The sequence below is a fragment of the Oryctolagus cuniculus genome, chromosome 8, assembly GCF_964237555.1.
Source record: "Oryctolagus cuniculus chromosome 8, mOryCun1.1, whole genome shotgun sequence".
Classification (NCBI taxonomy): Eukaryota; Metazoa; Chordata; class Mammalia; order Lagomorpha; family Leporidae; genus Oryctolagus; species Oryctolagus cuniculus.
In genome coordinates, this window is record NC_091439.1 from 36,596,766 (window position 1) to 36,616,645 (window position 19,880).

Consider the following 19,880-nt stretch of genomic DNA (forward strand, 5'->3'; position numbering starts at 1 on the left):
CATATGGGCACTGATTCGAGTCCTGGCTGCTCTACTTCCAATCCAGCTCTTTGCTATGGCTTGGGAAAGCAGTAGAAGATGGCTCAAGTGCTAGGGCCCCTGCACCCACATGGGAGACCTGGAAGAAGCTCCTGTCTCCTGGTTTCAGATTGGCACAGCTCTGGCCATTGCGGCTATCTGGGGAGTAAACCATTGGGTGGAAGACCTCTCTCTCTCTCTCTTCCTCTCTCTGTCTCTGCCTCTCTGTAACTCTGACTTTCAAATAAATAAATAAATTTTTAAAAACAAAGAAAAGATCCCATTTAGGACACTGACATCCCATATGGCTCTGATCCCAGCTTCCTGCTACTGTACATCCTGGGAGGGAGCAGGTAGTGGCTCAAGTACTTGGGTCCCTGCCACTCACGCAGGTCAGAGACTGAGTTCCAGGGCTCTGGCTTTAGCCTGGCCCAGCCTTGGCTATTACAGCCATCTGGAAAGTAAAGCAGCAGATTGAAGAGAGAAAGAGAAGAGAAGAGAAGAGAAGAGAAGAGAAGAGAAGAGAAGAGAAGAGAAGAGAAGAGAAGAGAAGAGAAGAGAAGAGAAGAGAAGAGAAGAGAAGAGAAGAGAAGAGAAGAGAAGAGAAGAGAAGAGAAGAGAAGAGAAGAGAAGAGAAGAGAAGAGAAGAGAAGAGAAGAGAAGAGAAGAGAAGAGAAGAGAAGAGAAGAGAAGAGAAGAGAAGAGAAGAGAAGAGAAGAGAAGAGAAGAGAAGAGAAGAGAAGAGAAGAGAAGAGAAGAGAAGAGAAGAGAAGAGAAGAGAAGAGAAGAGAAGAGAAGAGAAGAGAAGAGAAGAGAAGAGAAGAGAAGAGAAGAGAAGAGAAGAGAAGAGAAGAGAAGAGAAGAGAAGAGAAGAGAAGAGAAGAGAAGAGAAGAGAAGAGAAGAGAAGAGAAGAGAAGAGAAGAGAAGAGAAGAGAAGAGAAGAGAAGAGAAGAGAAGAGAAGAGAAGAGAAGAGAAGAGAAGAGAAGAGAAGAGAAGAGAAGAGAAGAGAAGAGAAGAGAATGAATGAGAATCACCCATCCTGGCTAGAAGCCAGGATCTTCTTCCTGGTATCCCACGTGGGTGCAGGGACCTGAGCACTAGGGCCATCTTCTACTGCTTTCCCAGGTGCATTAGTAGGCAGCTGGATAGGAAATGGAGCAGCTGGGACTCAAACTGGTGCCCATATGGGATGCTGGTGCTGCAGGCAGAGGATTATGCTGAATACTAAATGGCCCTAAAAAGCCTAAAATATTTAAAATCCAGCCTTGCACAGAAGACTTTGCCAACCTCTACCATTCCTCCAAAAAGGATATAGGTTTTCTCATGCTATGCATTGATAGATACTAACAGTTAGAAAAGCTCTATATTCTGAATTTAGTTCTTGTTAGATCAATGAAAATTATGCATTCGAACTGAAAATCCTTGAATATATACTTTTCAAAGCACACATCTTTGTTTAGAAGCAAGGCACACATAGGCTTTTTTCCCCTATAGTTTATTCTCTTTGCCCCTCAACTGAGAAGTGCTTTTATTTTTTAATTTTTTTATATAAATGGAAATTTCATGTATCTCACACATACAGTTTTAAGCACATAAGAACATTTCCTACTCCATCCTCTATCCCTCCCTCCTGCTTCCTTTCCTTTTTTTTCCCAAAGATTTACTTATTTATTTGAAAGAGTTAGAGAGAGAGAAAGAGAGGCAGAGAGAGAAAGAGAGAGGTCCTCCATCTGATGGTTCATTCCCCCAGATGGCCATAATGGCCGGAGATGCACCAATCCGAAGCCAGGAGCCAGGAGCTTCCTCCGGGTCTCCCACATGGGTGCAGGGGTCTAACGACTTGGGCCATCTTCTACTGCTTTCCCGGGCCATAGCAGAGAGCTGGACAGGAAGAGGAGCAGCCGGGTCTTGAACCAGCGGCCATATAGGATGCCAGCGCTTCAGGCTAGGGTGTTAACCCTCTGCGCCACAGTGCCAGCCCTCTTACTTTTCTAATTTTAGTGATTATATAATTATTTTTCCTTTGAGAACAAGTTTTTTTCATTAAACAAAGAAGCACCTAAGGAAATAGGCTATGGAGTTAGATACTTAGGCTTATCTAAAACTTATGAGACATAAGAATATCCTTCACATAATACATTGATATGAAGTAAATCTCTGAGAACCAGTTTTACTATTAACTTATAATAAAACTCTTTTGAGGGCAGAGGTCCTTCATGGAAAGTTGGTGCACAGTGTTGTTAATTTAACAATTAACACTGTTTATATGACGTCAGTGATCACTCAAGTCTCTTGACATGAGCAGCCTAGGCCATAGAAGCCTTCTGAATCAACAAACTCCTTCAATATGTAGACAAGGCCATATGCAAAGTGGAAGATCTTGCCTCCCTTCAAAAAAAAAAAAAAAAAGTATATCCTTCTTTAATGACCACTTCTTTCCACTGAGGCTCATCCACAGAGGTCCATCGTGTAGCACTCTTTTTGCCAGTGTTTTGGCTTTCCATGCCTGAAATGCTCTTGTGCAGTTTGCATCCAGACCAGAATCCCTTAGGGGCTGATTCTGAGGTCAGAGTGCTACTTCAGTGATTGTCTTTCTAAGACTCTACTGTATGGACTGCTTCCCATGTTGGAGGTTCACACGTTTTTAATTCTATTATTATTACCAAACACATAATCTTATTTGCATGATCACTTTAAAATTAATCCTATCTATATGATCACTTTAATCTTAATCCTATCCCTATGATCATTTTAAGACTAAAATGCTTCTTTTACCCCTCCACTTAAGGGGATTTAGCATCTCATGGTAAGTTTTTAAACTGTACCCTTAGAAGTAAGTCCATAAGAATGTATACAGAACTATCCTGTTTTACAGTTATAAGCTTCATACAACTAATTACAACTTTAGGAACATGGTGATTCTTCCCACTGGGCAACACTCCCACTCCCCTTCCTCCTCCCTCTCTTATTCCCACTCTTATTTTTTACTAAGATCTCTTTTCAATTAACTTTACTTACATTATTAAGTCTGTTAAGTAATGAGTTCAAAAAACAGTACGGGGAGCCAACGCTGTGGCACAGCGGGTTAAAGCTCTGGCCTGAAGTGCTGGCATCCCATATGGGTGCCAATTCATGTCCCAGCTGCTCCTCTTCCAATCCAGCTCTCTGCTATGGCCTAGGAAAGCAGTAGAAGACGGCCCAAGTCCTTGGGACCCTGCACCCACATGGGAGACCAGGAAGAAGCTCCTGGCTCTTGGCTGTGGATTGGCGCAGCTCCAGCTATTGTGGCCATCTGGGGAGTGAACAAGCAGATGGAAGATCTCTTTCTCTGTCTCTACCTCTCTCTGTAACTCTTTCAAATAAATAAAATAAATCTTTAAAAAAATATGAAAAAAAACTTTCTCAACCATGAAGACAAGGGCTGTTCAAAGTCAATGCTTTTCAAAGTGTCAGTTTCACTTCTACAGATCGTCTTTTAGGTGCTCTATAAGTTATCACATGTCAGGAAGAACATATAGTATTTGTCCCTTTGGGATTGGCTTATTTCACTTAGAATGATATTTTCCAATTGCATCCATTTTGTTGCAAATAATGTGGTTTCATTTTTTTGGTTTTTTTTTTTTTGTGTGTGTTTATCACTGTGTAGTATTCAGTGTTGTACATATCCCATATTTTCTTTATCTAGTCAACAGTTGCAGGAAATTTGGGTTGATTCCATGTCTTACCTATTGTGAATTGAGCTGCAATAAACATGTGGGGTGCAGATAACTCTTTGATGATTTCACTTCCCTTGGGTAAATTCCCAGGTGTGGAATGGCTGGGTCACATGGTAAGTCTATATTCAGATTTCTGAGGTATCTCCAAACTGTCTTCCATAGTGGCTTTACATTCCCACCAACAGTGAATTAGGGTACCTTTTCCCCCACATACTCACCAGCATTTGTTGTCTGTTGATTTCTGTATGAAAGCCATTCTAACCAGGCTGAGGTGAAATCTCATTATGGTTTTGATTTGCATTTCCCTGAAAGCTAGTGATACTGAACAATTTTTCATGTGTCTGTTGGTCATTAAATTTTCCTCTTTTGAAAATGTCTGTTTAGGTCCTTTGCCCATGTCTTAATTAGGTTGTTTGTTTAGTTGTTGTTGAGTTTCTTGATCTCTTTATATAGTCTGGTTATTAACCCTTTATCTGTTGTACAGTTTGCAAAGATTTTCTCCCATTCTGCCAGTTGCCTCTTTACTTTGCTGAATGTTTATTTTGCAGTAAAGAAGTTTCTCAATTTTATGTAATCCCATTTGTCAGTTTTGGCTTTGACTGCCTGTGCCTCTGGGGTCTTTTCCAAGAACTCTGCCTGTAGCCAATGCCTTGCAGAGTTTCCCCAGTGTTCTCTATCAAGTCATAAATTTAGGTCGTTAATCCATGTTGAGTGGATTTTTATGTAAGGTGTAAGGTATGGGTCTTGGTTCATATTTCTGCATGCGGAGATCCGGTTTTTCCATCACCATGTTTTTTTTAAGATTTATTTATTTATTTGAAAGTCAGAGTTACACAGGGAGAGGAAAGTCAGAGAGAGAGAGAGGTCTTCCATCAGCTGGTTCACTGCCCAGATGTCTGCAATGGCCGGAGCTATGCCAATCTGAAGCCAGGAGCCAAGAGATTCTTCTGAGTCTCCCATGTGGGTGCAGGGGCCCAAGGACTTGGGCCAGCTCCTACTGATTTCCCAGGCCATAGCAGAGAGCTGGATCAAAAGCAGGGCATAAGGGACTGAAACCAGCACCCATATGGGATGCTGGCACTGGAGGTGGCTGCTTTACCCACTGTGGTGCAGCAGGTTAACACCCTGACCTGAAGCGCCAGCATCCCATATGGGTGCCAGTTTTAGTCCCAGCTGCTCTATTTCCATTCCAGCTCTCTGCTATGGCCTGGGATAGCAGTAGAAGATGGCCCAAGTCTTTGGGCCCCTACACCCGCATGGGAGACCTGGCTTCAGATCAGTGCAGCTCCGGCCGTTGCAGTCATCTGGGGAGTGAACCATTGGATGGAAGACCACTCTCTTTCTGCCTCTCCTCTCTCTGTGTAACTCTCTCAAGTAAAAAACATATAAATCTAAAAAAAAAAAAAATTCTTCCTCAGCTGTGGCACTATGTATACAAAGGTGGGTTTTTTTGCGTGTGTGTATTGATTTTATATCCTGCTACTTTGCCAAACTCTTCTATGAGTTCCAATAGCCCCTTAGTGGAGTCCTTTTGAATCCCCTATATATAGTATCATGTCATCTGCAAATAGTGCAAATAGGGATAGTTTGACTTCCTCCTTGCCAATTTGTATCCCTTTGATTTCTTTTTCTTGCCTAGTTGCTCCGGCTAATACTTTCAGGACTATAGTGAACAGCCATAGTTACAGTGGGCATCCTTGTCTGGCTCCAGATCTCAGGAGAAATGCTTCCAACCTTTCTCCATTCAATAGGATGTTGCCCTTTGGTTTGTCATAAATTTGCCATGATTGTGTTGAGAAATGTTCCATCTATACCCAATTTGCTTAGAGTTTTCATCATGAAAAGGTATTGTATTTTATCAAATGCTTTCTCTGCCTCAACTGAGAAAATCAGATGGTTTTTGTTCTGCAATTTGCTAATGTGATGCATTACATTGATTGATTTGCAAATGTTGAACCATCCTTCCATACCAGGGATAAATTTCAATTGGTTCAGGTGAATGATCTTTCTGATATGTTGTTAGATTTGATGGGCTTGTATTTGGTTGAGGATTTTTGAGTTCATGTTTATCAGGGAAATTGGTGTGTAGTTCTCTTTCTCTGTTGCATCATTTTTAAATTTAGGAATACAGGTGATGCTGGTTTCATAGAATTTGAGAGGATTCCCTCTCAATTGTTTTGAATAGCTAGAGAATAATTGGAGTTAGTTCTTCTTTAAATGGTTGATAGAATTCAGCAGTGAAGCCGTGGAGTCCTGGGCTTTTCTTTGCTGGGAGGTTCTTTATTACTGATTCAATTTCCATCTTGGTTATGGGTCTGTTTAGGTTTTCTTCATGACTCAATTTAGGTAGGTTGTATATGTCCAAGAATCTAACCATTTCTTCTAGATTTCCTGGTTTGTTGGCATACATTTCTTGGTAGTAATTTCTGATGATTTTTTTTTTATTTCTGTAGAATCTGTTGTTACATTTCCTTTTTCGGTTTGAATTTTTTTTTATTTGAGTCTTCTTCCTTTCCAGTTTCATGTAGGCACTGATTGCTATGAACTTTATCTCTTAACACTGCTTTTGCTGGATCCCATAGGTTTTAGTACGATGTACCATCATCTTCTTTTGTTTCCAGAAATTTTTTTATTTCTCTTTTGATCACTTCTATGACCTATTGTTCATTCAGGAGCAAGATGTTCAGTCTCCATGTGTTTGCCAAGAGAGATTGGATGTCATTTTAAATCAGGATCACAACTAGGAAGCTCACAGCTGTGCACATAGCAACTCACTGAGAGGGGGTGCCTGAACACAACACTGGAAGCAGCAGCAGGCAAACATTAAGCCAGTGACTAGTGTGTGATCCAGAGCTAAGAACAGAGGAACAGGCTCACAGCCCCACTGTCTCAGAGATAGATCAGAAAGTGACTGGGCAATTACCACCCAAAAAAAAAAAAAAATCCTGCCAGCAGCATCAGGGCATCAGGGGGAACCTTAGGTGCTGAGACTTTGGGTCCTAGGTGGCTACGTGAAAAGTTGCAGGGCATAGCTGGAAACTTGCCCTGCCCTAAGCATTGACCAGAACCCCCAGGCTGTACCCACCACACACCTCCTGGTATTCACTGAAAGGGCAGACATTCCAGGAAGCCAAAGAAGCATTACACTCACCACCCCGCTCCCCCCAAAAAAGGCAGAGTTACTGAGAAAGGCAGAGACAGAGAGAGAGGTCTTCCATCTGCTGGTTCACTCCCAGATGGCCGCAAAGGCCTGAGCTGTGCTGATCCAAAGCCAGGAGCCAGGAGCTTCTTCAGGGTCTCCCACATGGGTGTAGGGGCCCAAGGACTTAAGCCATCTTCTACTGCTTTTCCAGGCCATAGCAGAGAGCTGGATAGGAAGAGGAGCAGCCAGGACATGAATCGGTGCCCATATGGGATACCAGCACTTCAGGCCAGGGCTTTAACCCACTGTGCCGCAGTGCCAGGTCCCTTCTTCATCTCTTTTAACAGTTGTTATGTTAAAGTCTGATTTCAGGATGGAAACACCAGCTCTTTTTTTGTTTCTGTTAGCATGGGCTATCTTTTTCCAATCTTTCACTTTCAGTCTGCATATATCTTTGTTGGTGAAATTTGTTTCTTGTTAGTGAAGCAAATAGATAGGTTCGGTTTCCAATCCATTCAGCCAATCTTTTAACTGGAGAATTGAGGCCATTTACACTCAAGGTAACTATTGATAAGTAATGACTTAGTCCTTCTACTTTTTGATAATTATTCCTATTGTTTACTTTGAACTTGTTTTGCACTTCTACTGATGGTTTTTCTGCCTTCTCATTCTTTCATACTGGTAGCTATCTATCTGGGTTTTTGTGTGTAGCACATCCTTGAGCATCTTTTGTAGGGCTGTACAAGTGTCAACAAATTCAATTTCTATTTGTTATAGAAGGTCTTTATTTCACTTTCATTCATAAATGCAAGTTTTGCAGGGTACAGTATTCTGACTTGACAGTTTTTTTCTTTTTAAGACTTGGACTATATCTCTATATTCCCTTCTAGCATGTAGAGTTTATGATAAGAAGTCAGCTGTGAGTCTAATTGGTGATCCAGTGCTGTGTTCAGGTACCCCCTCTCAGTGGGCTGCTATGTGCACAGCTGTGAGCTACCCTAGTTGTAATCCTGATTTAAAATGACGTCCAATCTCTCTTGCCTGGGTCCTGGGTTTTATTTTGGAGAGACTGGTTTGAATCAGCCATCTCGCTTCACTTTCACTTGGACCTCAGGTAACTGCCAGCAACCTCTATCTTCCCAGGTTGTTGACTGGACCCACTCCCTAATCTGCCATTTTTTTTTTTTTTCGCTAGCACGGGTTTTATTTATTTATTTTTTAAATAAAGTGCTTCCTTTTTTAAAAATGTTTATTTTCTTTATTTGAAAGATATAATTACAGAGAGACAGAGAGATTGTCACCCAAGGGTTCACTCACAAAATGGTTTCAAGGGCCAGGGCTGGGCCACACAGAAACAAGGAGCCAGGAGCTTCATCTGGGTCTCCCTTGTGGGCACAGGGGCCCTTCACTGCTTTCCCACATGCACTAGCAAGGATCTGGATCAGAAGTGGGGTAGTGGGAACTTGAACTGTTGCCAATAAGGTGTGCCAGCATCACAGGCAGCAGCTCAACTTGTACACCACAGCACCAGCCCTGGCTTTATTCCTAGTTCAATCTTAAACTAATGTTATAGGCCAGTATCCTGTTTTATTTCCTAACTTTGGCAGATCCTGGGGTTTATCTTCTGTACTGTGTGTCATATAAGGCTATGAATTTCAAAACTGAGTTCATCTTTTAACAAATGATCTCTTTCTCTGGGCTCCTACATTCAGTCAATCCCTGGAATGAATGTTCCTTATTTTTGTCAGTGTATTTCGCTATCATTTTGTGGAGGATTTCTTATTATTTTCTATAGGAAGGTTACCTGGACAGCTAGCCATTCATATACTAACAGAATACTTGCCCCACACTCTATCACTTGTGCTCTGCTACAGTGGAGGTTTACAGAGTTATGCTGAAAGAGGGAGAATGCAAAAATCAGAATAGGATCCACAAAGTAACCACATTTGAAATACGAAAAGGAGTTCTCAGCCTAGCAATGATGATGAGGCAAAAGCATTTCAAAGCAAAAGCTTAAAAAGTAAAACTGCAAGAACTTCAGTGTACTGAGATGGGGAAAAAGAGATAAGGCTAGAACAGTGGATACAGAGGAATGGAAAAATTCAAGAAAAAAAAGGAATTTAGTGGAAATGGAACTTAGGATGAGGTAAGAAGCATTTACTCATGCCAATGTTCAGGGATCATGGAGTCAGGTACCAGTAAGAGAAACAGACTAAACAAGTGTTTGTTTTGTTTTGGGGGATGGAGTTAAGAAAAGGGGGATTTCACTTGAGACATGATAAATTTAGTTGGGGGGCATGTTGATTTCAAATGAATTCTGGCACAATGAAACATTCCAGGAGGCAGCAAGATACATAAATGTCTGAAATTCAAGATCCAAATATCATTTAGAAATAAACATTTGAGCCTAAACAGCATAGAGTGAAGAATGAGGCCTCAAAAAGATAGTATTTTCTAGGAATAGAAGTAACAGTAAAGAACCCAGTGCTGTCGTGTAGTGGGTTAAGCCACCATCTGCAGTGCCAGCATCCCATATGGGCACTGGTTTGAGTCCCAGGTGCTCCATTTATGACCCAGCTCCTTACTAATGAAGCTGGGAAAGCAGCAGAGTATGGCCCAAGTCTTTGGGCCCCTGCATCCCTGGGAAGACCCAGAAGAAGTCCCTGGCTCCTGGCTTTGGCCTGGCCCAGCCCTCGCCACTTGGGGAGTGAACCAGCAGATGGAATACCTCTCTCTCTCTGCCTCTGCCTCTGCCTCTCTGTAACTCTGCCTCTGAAATAAACAAATCTTATTTTATATATATGAAAAAGAATAACTACAGAAGTAGGAGAAAAGTCAAGACAATGTGAAATAATAGAAAGCTAAAAATTCTCAAGATGTGAACAGCTTCAAACACACAACAACAAGTAAGATCTAGACAGGTTAAAAAAATAAGTTAAGGGTAAAAAAATAAGTTTTTAACTTTAAGAGTTTAGAAAGTAAGTCGAAGCCGGCGCTGTGGCTCACTAGGCTAACTAATCCTCCGCCTTGCGGCACCGGCACACCGGGTTCTAGTCCTGGTCGGGGCGCCGGATTCTGTCCCGGTTGCCCCTCTTCCAGGCCAGCTCTCTGCTGTGGCCGGGGAGTGCAGTGGAGGATGGCCCAAGTGCTTGGGCCCTGCACCCCATGGGAGACCAGGAGAAGCACCTGGCTCCTGCCATCGGATCAGCACAGTGCGCCAGCCGTAGCGCGCCAGCCGCGGCGGCCATTGGAGGGTGAACCAACGGCAAAGGAAGACCTTTCTCTCTGTCTCTCTCTCTCACTGTCCACTCTGCCTGTCAAAAAAAAAAAAAAAAAAAAAAAAGCAAGTCGAGGATAACTTTGGCATCTTCTATTTTCCTGTGTCTGGTCTTTTGCCTAAAGCCTCTCTAGCATAACTTATCCAACAGAAAAAGCGTCCCATTCCTCATCAGGAATCTTCATTTCTCTAATATTTACTCCTTCATCCTAAAAAAAAAAATGACTAACTTCTTTATTCTCCTGACCTTTCCATCAGTACCACAATACTGACTCATATTTCATGGAGAAAAATTAAATTACGAGAAGAAAATTCTTCCGATTCCTAACATCAAATCCACAACCCACCCGAACCCATGTTCTACTTACTCCCTCCAGGTAAAGAACAGGGTCACTTTAAGGACCAATAACTCTGTATCAGTGGTTCTCAACTGGGGTTGACTTCGCCTACTTGTCCCCTAACCCAAGGCACATTTTTTATTATCATGAGATGGGGCTGGAGTGCTACAGCATCTAGTGGACAGAGGTCAAGGATATAACCACCCTATTATGCAAAGGACAGCCTCCACAACAAAGGATTATCTGATAGAAAATGCCAATTGTGCCAAAGTTGAGAAACCATGTACCACAGTACCACATGCTTCTATCCAGTCTCATACTCTCAGGAATATAGCCCCCCTCCACCTTATTTACTCTCTTCTGCACCTTCAGTTCTCCCTTTCCATTAAATCATGCCCATTTCCACTTAAAATGCTCTAGTCCTTTCCATTCTTTCATATTAATACATATATATATATATTATACCTTATCTATCTTTAGATACTGTCATTTCTCCAATGAAGCTTATAGCAAGCTTCAATATTCAAGTGCCATACATATATAAACATTTCAATGTATCACACTCTTATTTCCACTTGTCATCTCCTTTTTCATAGTTGTTCCATGGAAAAAACTTGGCAAATTTCCTTCTTGTTATAACTAAGTTCAATAGCCAGTTATGACAATTATCTATTGCCTGCATTTTCTGGTCTAGTTATCTGCACCCTCTCATGCTCCTTAGTCTCACTTAAGATTTCATTTTCAGTTGTTTGTCATGTTCACTAGTACATTTTCAGCTCCCAGCATTGTCTAGCACACGGTAGGTACTCAAATACATGTTAATGAATGAATCCCTGGAAAAGAGTCACTGTATTATAAAGTAATCATGTTTGCAGTATGGAAGAGACATGTGCAAGAGATGACGGCAAGAATTTACAGTGAGGCAAAACCTGAAATTAGATGTCTCCCCATCTGGAAGAAGTCTAGACCCAAAGCAAAGAGGGAGTGACTATAGTTTATTTGAGGCCTCACATTCATAAAGGGAAAGTGATCTAAGGAAGCCCCTCAGAGTAAGGTATTAGGAGGAAAAACTTAACAGAGTTTTGTGTTTTGAAAAAGACAAGAAGACTAATGATGAGAATGTCTGGAATCAATGGCACCTGGGGAGAACGCAGTGCACTTTCACAGCACAATGTCTATGTAAAACCCACCCAAGCTTTTACATTCTTTAAATTCCTCATCTCCTCTACATTTGTACCTTTGTTCCTGGTCCCATCTAACTATGTGGTCTTTGTTCTTTCTTCACACACGTGCCCAGTCTTTTAGCTCACAAAATTCTATATAACCCTATGAGGTAGGAAGAATCAGAATGATCACCACAGAAGGTTCAGAGGAGTCAGATTTTGGTCTGGAATTGCACTGCCAGTGGAATTTGCAGAGACTGAATCCTGTTCAGGTACGGGCCCCCAGTTTTCCAGACAGGTTCTCAACCTAGTGTCCTCTGGGGAGGGGATAAGCATGGGCTCCAGCAGTGGTGAGGAGAGAGGAAGTGAGGATGACTCTCCTGTTGACAAGTCAGTTTGATGCTAACGGTTGTTCAAGCCATCCCTTTTCTGGCGAATGTGTGCACCATTTCCATTTATCTATACAATATTCCACCACAAATAAAGTTCCTTTCACTGTCTGCAACAGAACATGCAAGGGCATGCCCTATATATGTAGGGTGAATGCCACAAAACATCAGCAAAGTATTCAGGAAAAGTCAGACTGACTGATAGCCATTAGGTCTCACAGACCTAGAACACCCAGATCGAGGTAAAACAGAACCCACCTCTGGTGGACTCTATTAACAAACAGCTTGCTGTCAAGTCTTGATAATCCAAAAATCAGAAAAGTTCTCTTGGGGCCGGTGTCAGCATCCCATATGGACACTGGGTTCTGGTCCCGGTTGCTCCTCTTCCAGTCCAGCTCTCTGCTGTGGCCCAGGAAGGCAGTGGAGGATGGCCCAAGTGCTTGGCTTCTGCACCCACATGGGAGACCAGGAGGAGGCACCTGGCTCCTGGCTTTAGGTCGGTGCAGCGCCAGCCGTAGCAGCCATTTGGGGGGTGAACCAATGGAAGGAAGACCTTTCTCTCTGTCTCTCTCTCTCTGTCTATGACTCTACCTGTCAAATAAAAAAAATTTAAAAATTAAAAAAAAAAAAGAAAAGTTCTCTCAAACACCACAGAGCCAGTAAAATCCAAAGAGTATCATTTAGACCACAAATGAGGGGTATAAATTCACCTGATAACATTCCAATAAGTAGTGAACAAAGCCTACATATTGCACAACAGCATATGCCATGAATCTACAATGAGATTAAGTGACTACCATATGATTCAGAAGTTTCGGATTTGAAGGTTCTTCCTAAAAGGCTAAAGATAAAGACATTAGCATGTCTGAGTTTCTGAACAACCAACTCAGGTAGAGGGTACAATGACTAAGCAACTGGTTGTAATGATTTTTCTCATTCTGCACATTCAAATTAAAACTTCCCAGTCAGGAGGAGGTGCCATGAGAAAACAGTGGACTGGACAATCAATACCTGTGCCTCACAAGCCCAAAGGCCAGCCAAAATATGTATAATGAGATGCAAAGGCTACCAGCACTTTTTTGGCCTGGACATCTAACCTCTAAACTGTCTGTTAATAAAGCCTTACATATTATAGTTTTACAACACCACAGCAAGCAGACCAGTGGAAAGGAAGACAAATAACTGAATGCAAAAAATGGACAGGCTCAACATGTCTTGAATTTACACAGAAGCAACAATCCTACAGCTCCAAAAGTAAATCAATCCACTGTAGCTTGCCTCTTTGTCCTACTAGTTCCCATTCATTCTAGCCTTGTAGTATAGCTATGAATTGTGTCATGTATACACATGCAATTTATACAATTAACAATAATGTACCAACTACCAGAACATATCTGTGAGAATATTACAAACTCCTCTATACTACTCCTCCATCTCTGCAAAAAATCCAAATCCTAACTTAGGTAGAATTGTTACAGGTTTTTCCTTGATGTAATCATCTATGTATGCATGTGTCTCTAAAAGATTCTTGACTCAGTCTGTTGAGATTTATGTAATCATATTCTGTATGTAGCCTCACTTCTTACACTCAGCACTGTTTTCTAAAACTTGTTCATTCATGAAGCTATTTGTGGCAATCATTTTTCATACACCAAGGTAGAGGGTTCTCCACAAACTTCATGGAAAACATTTATTTAATGAAAAAGTTGGGGCCGGTGCTGTAGTGCAGTAGGATAACCCCCCGCCTGTGGTGCCGGCATCCTGGCTCCTGGCTTTGGATAGGCTCAGCTTCAGCTGTTATGGCCATTTAGGGAATGAACCAGTGGATGGAAGACTCATTCTCTCTCTCTCTCTCTCCTCCCTCCCTCCCTCCCTCTCACTGTCTGTAACTCTACTTCTCAAATAAATAATAAATAAAATCTTTTTAAAAAAAAAGTTACCTATGAATGTCAAAACTTTTTTGCAGAATAAGAAACTTTTTTTGACCCGGTAATTTTGTTTTTAATTGCCTTAAGCCTTGTGATCACATAATTTAGAAATTTTCTGCTGATGGTATATCTCCTCATAGTCCAATGAGTTGGCAAAAGCATCATTACTAAATACAAATATACAGTAGTTTCCCAATTTTATGTGTTTCCGAATAGTTGTTTACAGACAATGCTGAATTCCAACTTAGTCTAAGGTAGTAAAGAATTTAAAAGTGAAGTTTAACTTGTTACTCTAACTGGTCAAGCAGAATTTCAAAGCACCTGATCTTACAGATCATCTACAAAATGTGAGATGTGTTAAATATTTGTGATATACATAAACCACACTAAAATGTCTTTCAATAAGTGAAGAGCAGTAGTTGAGATACAAGAAATTTCGTTTTAGACTGACATGGTTAAGACCAGAAATCCGAAGTAGATACTGCTACCTGTCTTCAGCTCTTGCATTTAGCAGACAAAACCAGAACACATGAGTCTTGCTCAATTCTGAGACAGTGAAGAGATTTTCCCAGTATTTAAATATAAATCCAATCTCCCAACAGGTTTTGAGATGGCATTCTCCATTTTTGTGAAAAGTTCGATATTGTTAGTTAAGTTCAATCAAAGCCTTAGAAGGGTAAAACAGTGAGAGAATTTACTGAACTGGAATTACTATCAAAAATTTCAATAAACCCAATCATATTTATTTAACCACATAAGCCAATCTTACTTAAATAAAGACTGCTGAACAAAAATATTCTGTCAGCCATTCGTGATCTGAATTCTAGTATATTAGAATTAAATTATACTGCACATTTTAAAAGTCATGAGATCGCCCTATTTTGTAATTAATAAGACAATGGCCAACTATTTCTCAGAAGCAGCTTTTTTGAGAAAAGCTATCCAGTCTGCCCTTTCATTCTTCTTCTTAATGTCAACAAAGGTCATTTTGGTTCCAGGGATGTATTTCTTGGGATTCTCCAAGTGCTTCCCAGGTGATGCCTTTGTTCTTGTTGGCATCTGTGTAACAGAATACAGACCATGGAGATTTGGCCCAGTCTTGTGCTTGCCGCTCTTTTCCACAGTGTAGCACTGGGCATATTTCGGAATAAAAATCTTTCCGTTCTCCACATCACCCATTTTTAATTTGCTCCTTTGGATCACGCTACAAAGGTTCACAGTGGGAAGCTGGATGTCCTGCTCTCTCCAAAACAAACTTTTTAAAATTTATATTTGAGAGAGAGAGAGAGGGAAGGAGAGAGAGAAAACTCCAATCCACTGGTTCTCTCCTCAAATATCTACAATGGTATCTGGTTAGAGTTCAAACCAAGAACTAGGAACTCAATCCAGGTTTCCTATGCAGTGACAGGGACTCAACTACTTGAGCCCGAACCTGCTGCCTCCTAGGGTGCACACTGACAGGAAGTTGAAATCAGGAGTGGAGCTGGGACTTGAACCAAGGTGCTCTGAAATGGAAGCCAGGCATCCCAACCAGTCTCTTAACTGTTAGGCCCAGCACCCCTCCCAAATTTAGTTTTCAATTACATTTTCTCACAAACTTTATGAAGTACCCTCATATATAGTACCCCACTGATTACTACATGATGATCCATCCAGACAACTGCTGACTAACATTTCAGCTATTTCCAATTTGTGACTTACCCTGCAAGATCATTAACCATTGCTCCCTGATGAATACTTCTAAGTTCCTCTGGGTTAGTGCTATCTGGTACAAACAAAACACATTTAAGTTCCCAGAAACTGCACTAAAAATGAAAGAAGTCAATGTTTAATATTTCAGCCCAATTTGTCAGCATGTAATCATTTTAAAAATTGAAACTCTCTTTCCTACTAGGTCTTCAAAATCTGGTCTTTTACATTTAATGCACATTTTATTTTGGAGTGGCCACATTTTAAGGGCTCAATAGTCACATGTAGTTAAAAGCTATACTATTCAAACAATGCAACTCAATAATATATTCTGGAGCAGAAATGGTGAATCATGGTGTATGAGTATGGTTCATTATTTTTTATCCCCATATGTAGAATAATGAAGTTCATATTCCAAATACTCCCAAACATTTCTTACTATCTAATGTTTTAACTATGCTCACATTGATTTTATGAAATATTTCACTGAAACATTCGCATCTCCTTGATCAACATTCAGCATCTTTTTGTGATTTCAAGCATTTGAACTTCTGTTGTCAAATGCCTGTTCGTGTCTTATCACCAGTTTTATAAGGAATTTTTTAAATTATTATTTTTTAATCTATTTAAAGGCAAACTCATAGAGAAAGGGAGAGAGAGAGAGAAAGAGAGAGACAGAGAGGTCTTCCATCCCCTGGTTCACTCCCCAAATGGCTACAATAGCCAACGCTGTTCCAGGTCGAAGCCAGGAGCATGAAGCTTCTTCTGGGTCTGCCATGTGGGCGCAGGGCTCCAAGGACTTGGGTCATCTTCCACTGCATTCCCAGGCACATTAGCAGGGAGCTAGATCAGAGGCAGAGTGGCAGGACTTAAACCACCACCTATATGGGATGCTGATGTTGCAGGCAGCATCCTAACCAGCTATACTATAACACCAGCCCCCAGAATCTTTTCATTGATTTGTACCTCTTCATGAATCCATTCATGGGAACTATCAAATCATGATTGAAAACCTTATTTTTCACATTGTGGACTATGTATTAACTATTTTAAATGTTTCAGTAAAAAACAATTTGTGCATATCTTATCTGCCAAAGATTATGCTTTTTGTGCCTAATTAAGAAATCTTTTCCTACTCTTGAGATCTTTAAGATATTTTACTGTTATTCCATAACAGCTTTGTTTTTGCCCTTCATCAGGATACATCTGAGTGACTGTGTAAGGCAGACAACCAAAGTGTCATTTTTTCCAACAACTGTTTCAGCAACATGTATGAAAATTTGGATCTTCTTCTTCCTCGTTGGTTTACAAATGTGCAAGAAACTATTTGTGAACTTTCATTTCTATGGTCTACCCTATACATTTAAATACACAAAATATGTTGCTTTGCCTTTAGGAATATGTTCATTTTCTTTTCCATTATACATTCATATAAATATTAGACTCAGGTGTCAAGTTCATAAAAAAAAATCTATTGGAGACTTTATTGGAATTTAATTGACTTTTGAATGAATTAGGGAGAATTGCCCTGTTTACCATATTGAGTCTTTCAAAACACAAACTTTGGGGGCTAGCACTGTGACCCAGCAGGTTAAGCCTCTGCCTGCAGTGCCAGCATCCTCCTATGGGTGCCAGCTCAAGACCCAGTGGCTCGTCTTCCAATCCAGCTCTCTGCTATGGCCATGGAAAGCTGTGGTGGCCCAAGTGTTGAGCCCTTGCACCCGTGTGGGAGACCTAGAAGAAGCTCCAGCCACTGCAGCCATTTGGTGCATGAACCAGTAGATAGAAGACCTCTTTCCCTTTCTCTCTCTCTCTGTAACTCTGCCTCTCAAATAAATAAATCTGTCTTTAAAAAACCTGAAATTTGATATTTCCCTATTTATGCCCTCACTGGTATCTTTCCATTAAATATTATAATACTCTCCTTACAAGTCTGGCACAGGGGCAACTCCTCCCTTGGACCCACTCCTGTTGACTGCTGCAGCAAGAGGTTTCTGACTTAAATAAATCTCACTTTGCCCCTTCTTGTCCACATGGAAATTCTTCTATGTGAGATAAAAACTGATGTTGCTTTCATCATCAGTTCCCCATGGAAAAAAAAGAATCGCTAGAGTCTATTCCAAAGAACTACCTCCCAACAAATTGGAAAACCTCAAGCCAGGAGGGCGAAGCTTCTTCTGGATCTCCCATGTGGGTACAGGGATCCAAGCACTTGGGCCATGTTCTACTGCTTTCCCAGGCCATTAGCAGGGAGCTGAATGGGAAGTAGAGCAGACGGGACTTGAACCAGAGTCCACATGGGATGCCAGTATTGTGGGCAGTGATTTTATCTGCTTTGCTACAACACTGGCCCCTTTTTAAGATGCTCATACATTATTGAGTACACAAAATACAGTTATAACTTTTTTTTTGCATGTAAAGTATAAGCCAATTACCTGGATATGTACCTGTCTGCTGCAGTTCCATAGTCAGAAAATTATGACACATGGGTAAAAACTGTTCTGCCATGGGCCACTCTTGTCAAACCCTTTATTTATATATAGTTACGGCTGTTTTCATACTACAAAGGCAGAACTGTTTCAATAAAGATCTTTTCACCTGACAAGCCAAAAAATATTTGCTATCTCACATTTACAGAAATTGATAAGTTTCTGGACATACATAACCAAACCAAACTGTACTACGAAGACATGGAAAACCAGTAATGAGTAATGGTATTACATCAGCAATAAAAAGTGTCCCAAAAGGGGTCAGTGTTGTGGCATAGAGGGTAAACTCACAGCTTGCAATGCCAGCATCCCGTGTGTGCTGGTTCATGTCCCAGCAGCTCCACTTCCAATCCACCTCCCTACTAATGGCCTGGGAAAATAGCAGATAGCTCAAGTGCTTGGGCCCTTGTTACCCTTGTGGGAGACCTGAAAAAGACGCTCCTGGCTGCTGGCTTGGGCCTGGCCCAATGCTGGCCATTGTGACCATCTATGGAATGAACCAGTGGATGGAATATCTCTGTCTTTCCCTCTCTGTAACTCAAATAAATAAATAAATATTTTTTTAAAAAAGTTAAAAAAACAAAGATCTAGCATTATAATTTTGAAGAGCTACCCTGTGTAGGCAGAACAGCCTCTCAAAGATTCCTGGCCCCTGAATCCCTATAACATATGGCTACACTACCTTACATGGCAAAAATAACTTATAATCAAGATTATTATAAATGATTTTCACATAGGGAGCCCTACTATGGATGATCCAGAGAACTTTCCCCAACTACAGAGAGAAGAGAGTCAGGAAAAAGAAAATTTAGAGATGTGAATACACTTTATGTGCTATTGTTAGTTTAAAGAATAAGAGTGCAGTAACACCAGGAATGCACACAGCCAGATAGCCTAAAAAACTGTGCAAACAATTTGAATTAAAGTGATTCTCACATACAAGCAGGCCAAGTAGCCCAACACCTTGACATAAGCTTTCTAAGAGAGCAAAGAAACCAGCTCAGTCACCAGGAATCCTGATCTATGTGAGTAACTGTTTTATATTGCCAAAACTTGTGTTAATTTATTATATTATAACCATGAAAATACAAGAGAAAATAAAACTTTTAAAACTACTTTTCACAACTGCTACTATGTAAAAATTTATTGAGATTTTTCAACATGATTATCTAGAAAACTTAAAACACTGATTTGAACCACTCACCTGTTAAGATTCTTTTGGGTTTTCTGTTATACCTTCATAAGATTTTATTTTGTTTTTCCATTTCTAATCCTTTTCTTCCTACTGGTCTAACACAGATATACAATGGATTTCATACTGTGCATCTTTAATTTATTCCAGATTATAAAAGATTAGTTTCAACATTCACCATTCACAATCATCTGTTTGCTTTATAGATTTTTCAGAAACCTTTCATGAAGTAAAAAAAATAGCTTTTTAATCTCCACATTGTTAAAAGAAAGATCACATATACACACTGACTTTTATTGAAATTTTCTGCATTTATTCAGGTAATCACAATCTTTGTATAATCTGCTAATGTGAATTTGATTAGTTTTTCTAATGTGCAATCAACTTGCATTATTGGGATGATTATCTGATTACCCATTTCTTTTTTTTTTTTTTTTTTTTTTTTTGACAGGCAGAGTGGACAGTGAGAGAGAGAGAGACAGAGAGAAAGGTCTTCCTTTGCCGTTGGTTCACCCTCCAATGGCCGCCGCGGCCAGC

The 19,880-nt window shown here is 40.6% G+C and overlaps 1 protein-coding gene across 28 annotated transcripts in view; it reads right to left on the reverse strand.

Annotated features, from left to right (window-relative positions):
* Window positions 1–19,880, reverse strand: part of LARP1B (La ribonucleoprotein 1B) — a 197,953-nt gene that overhangs the window by 114,601 nt on the left and 63,472 nt on the right. The window contains exon 12 of one of the 28 annotated variants that reach the window (XM_051819861.2): window positions 11,731–12,636. The exons of 26 other annotated variants lie outside the window; for them this stretch is intronic. In XM_051819861.2, the coding sequence (XP_051675821.1) occupies window positions 12,625–12,636 (12 nt within the window). In that variant the 3' untranslated portion in view covers window positions 11,731–12,624. Of the gene's footprint in view, window positions 1–11,730; window positions 12,637–19,355; window positions 19,563–19,880 lie in introns of those variants that run through there. One more of the 28 variants, XM_051819857.2, reaches the window with a different exon arrangement.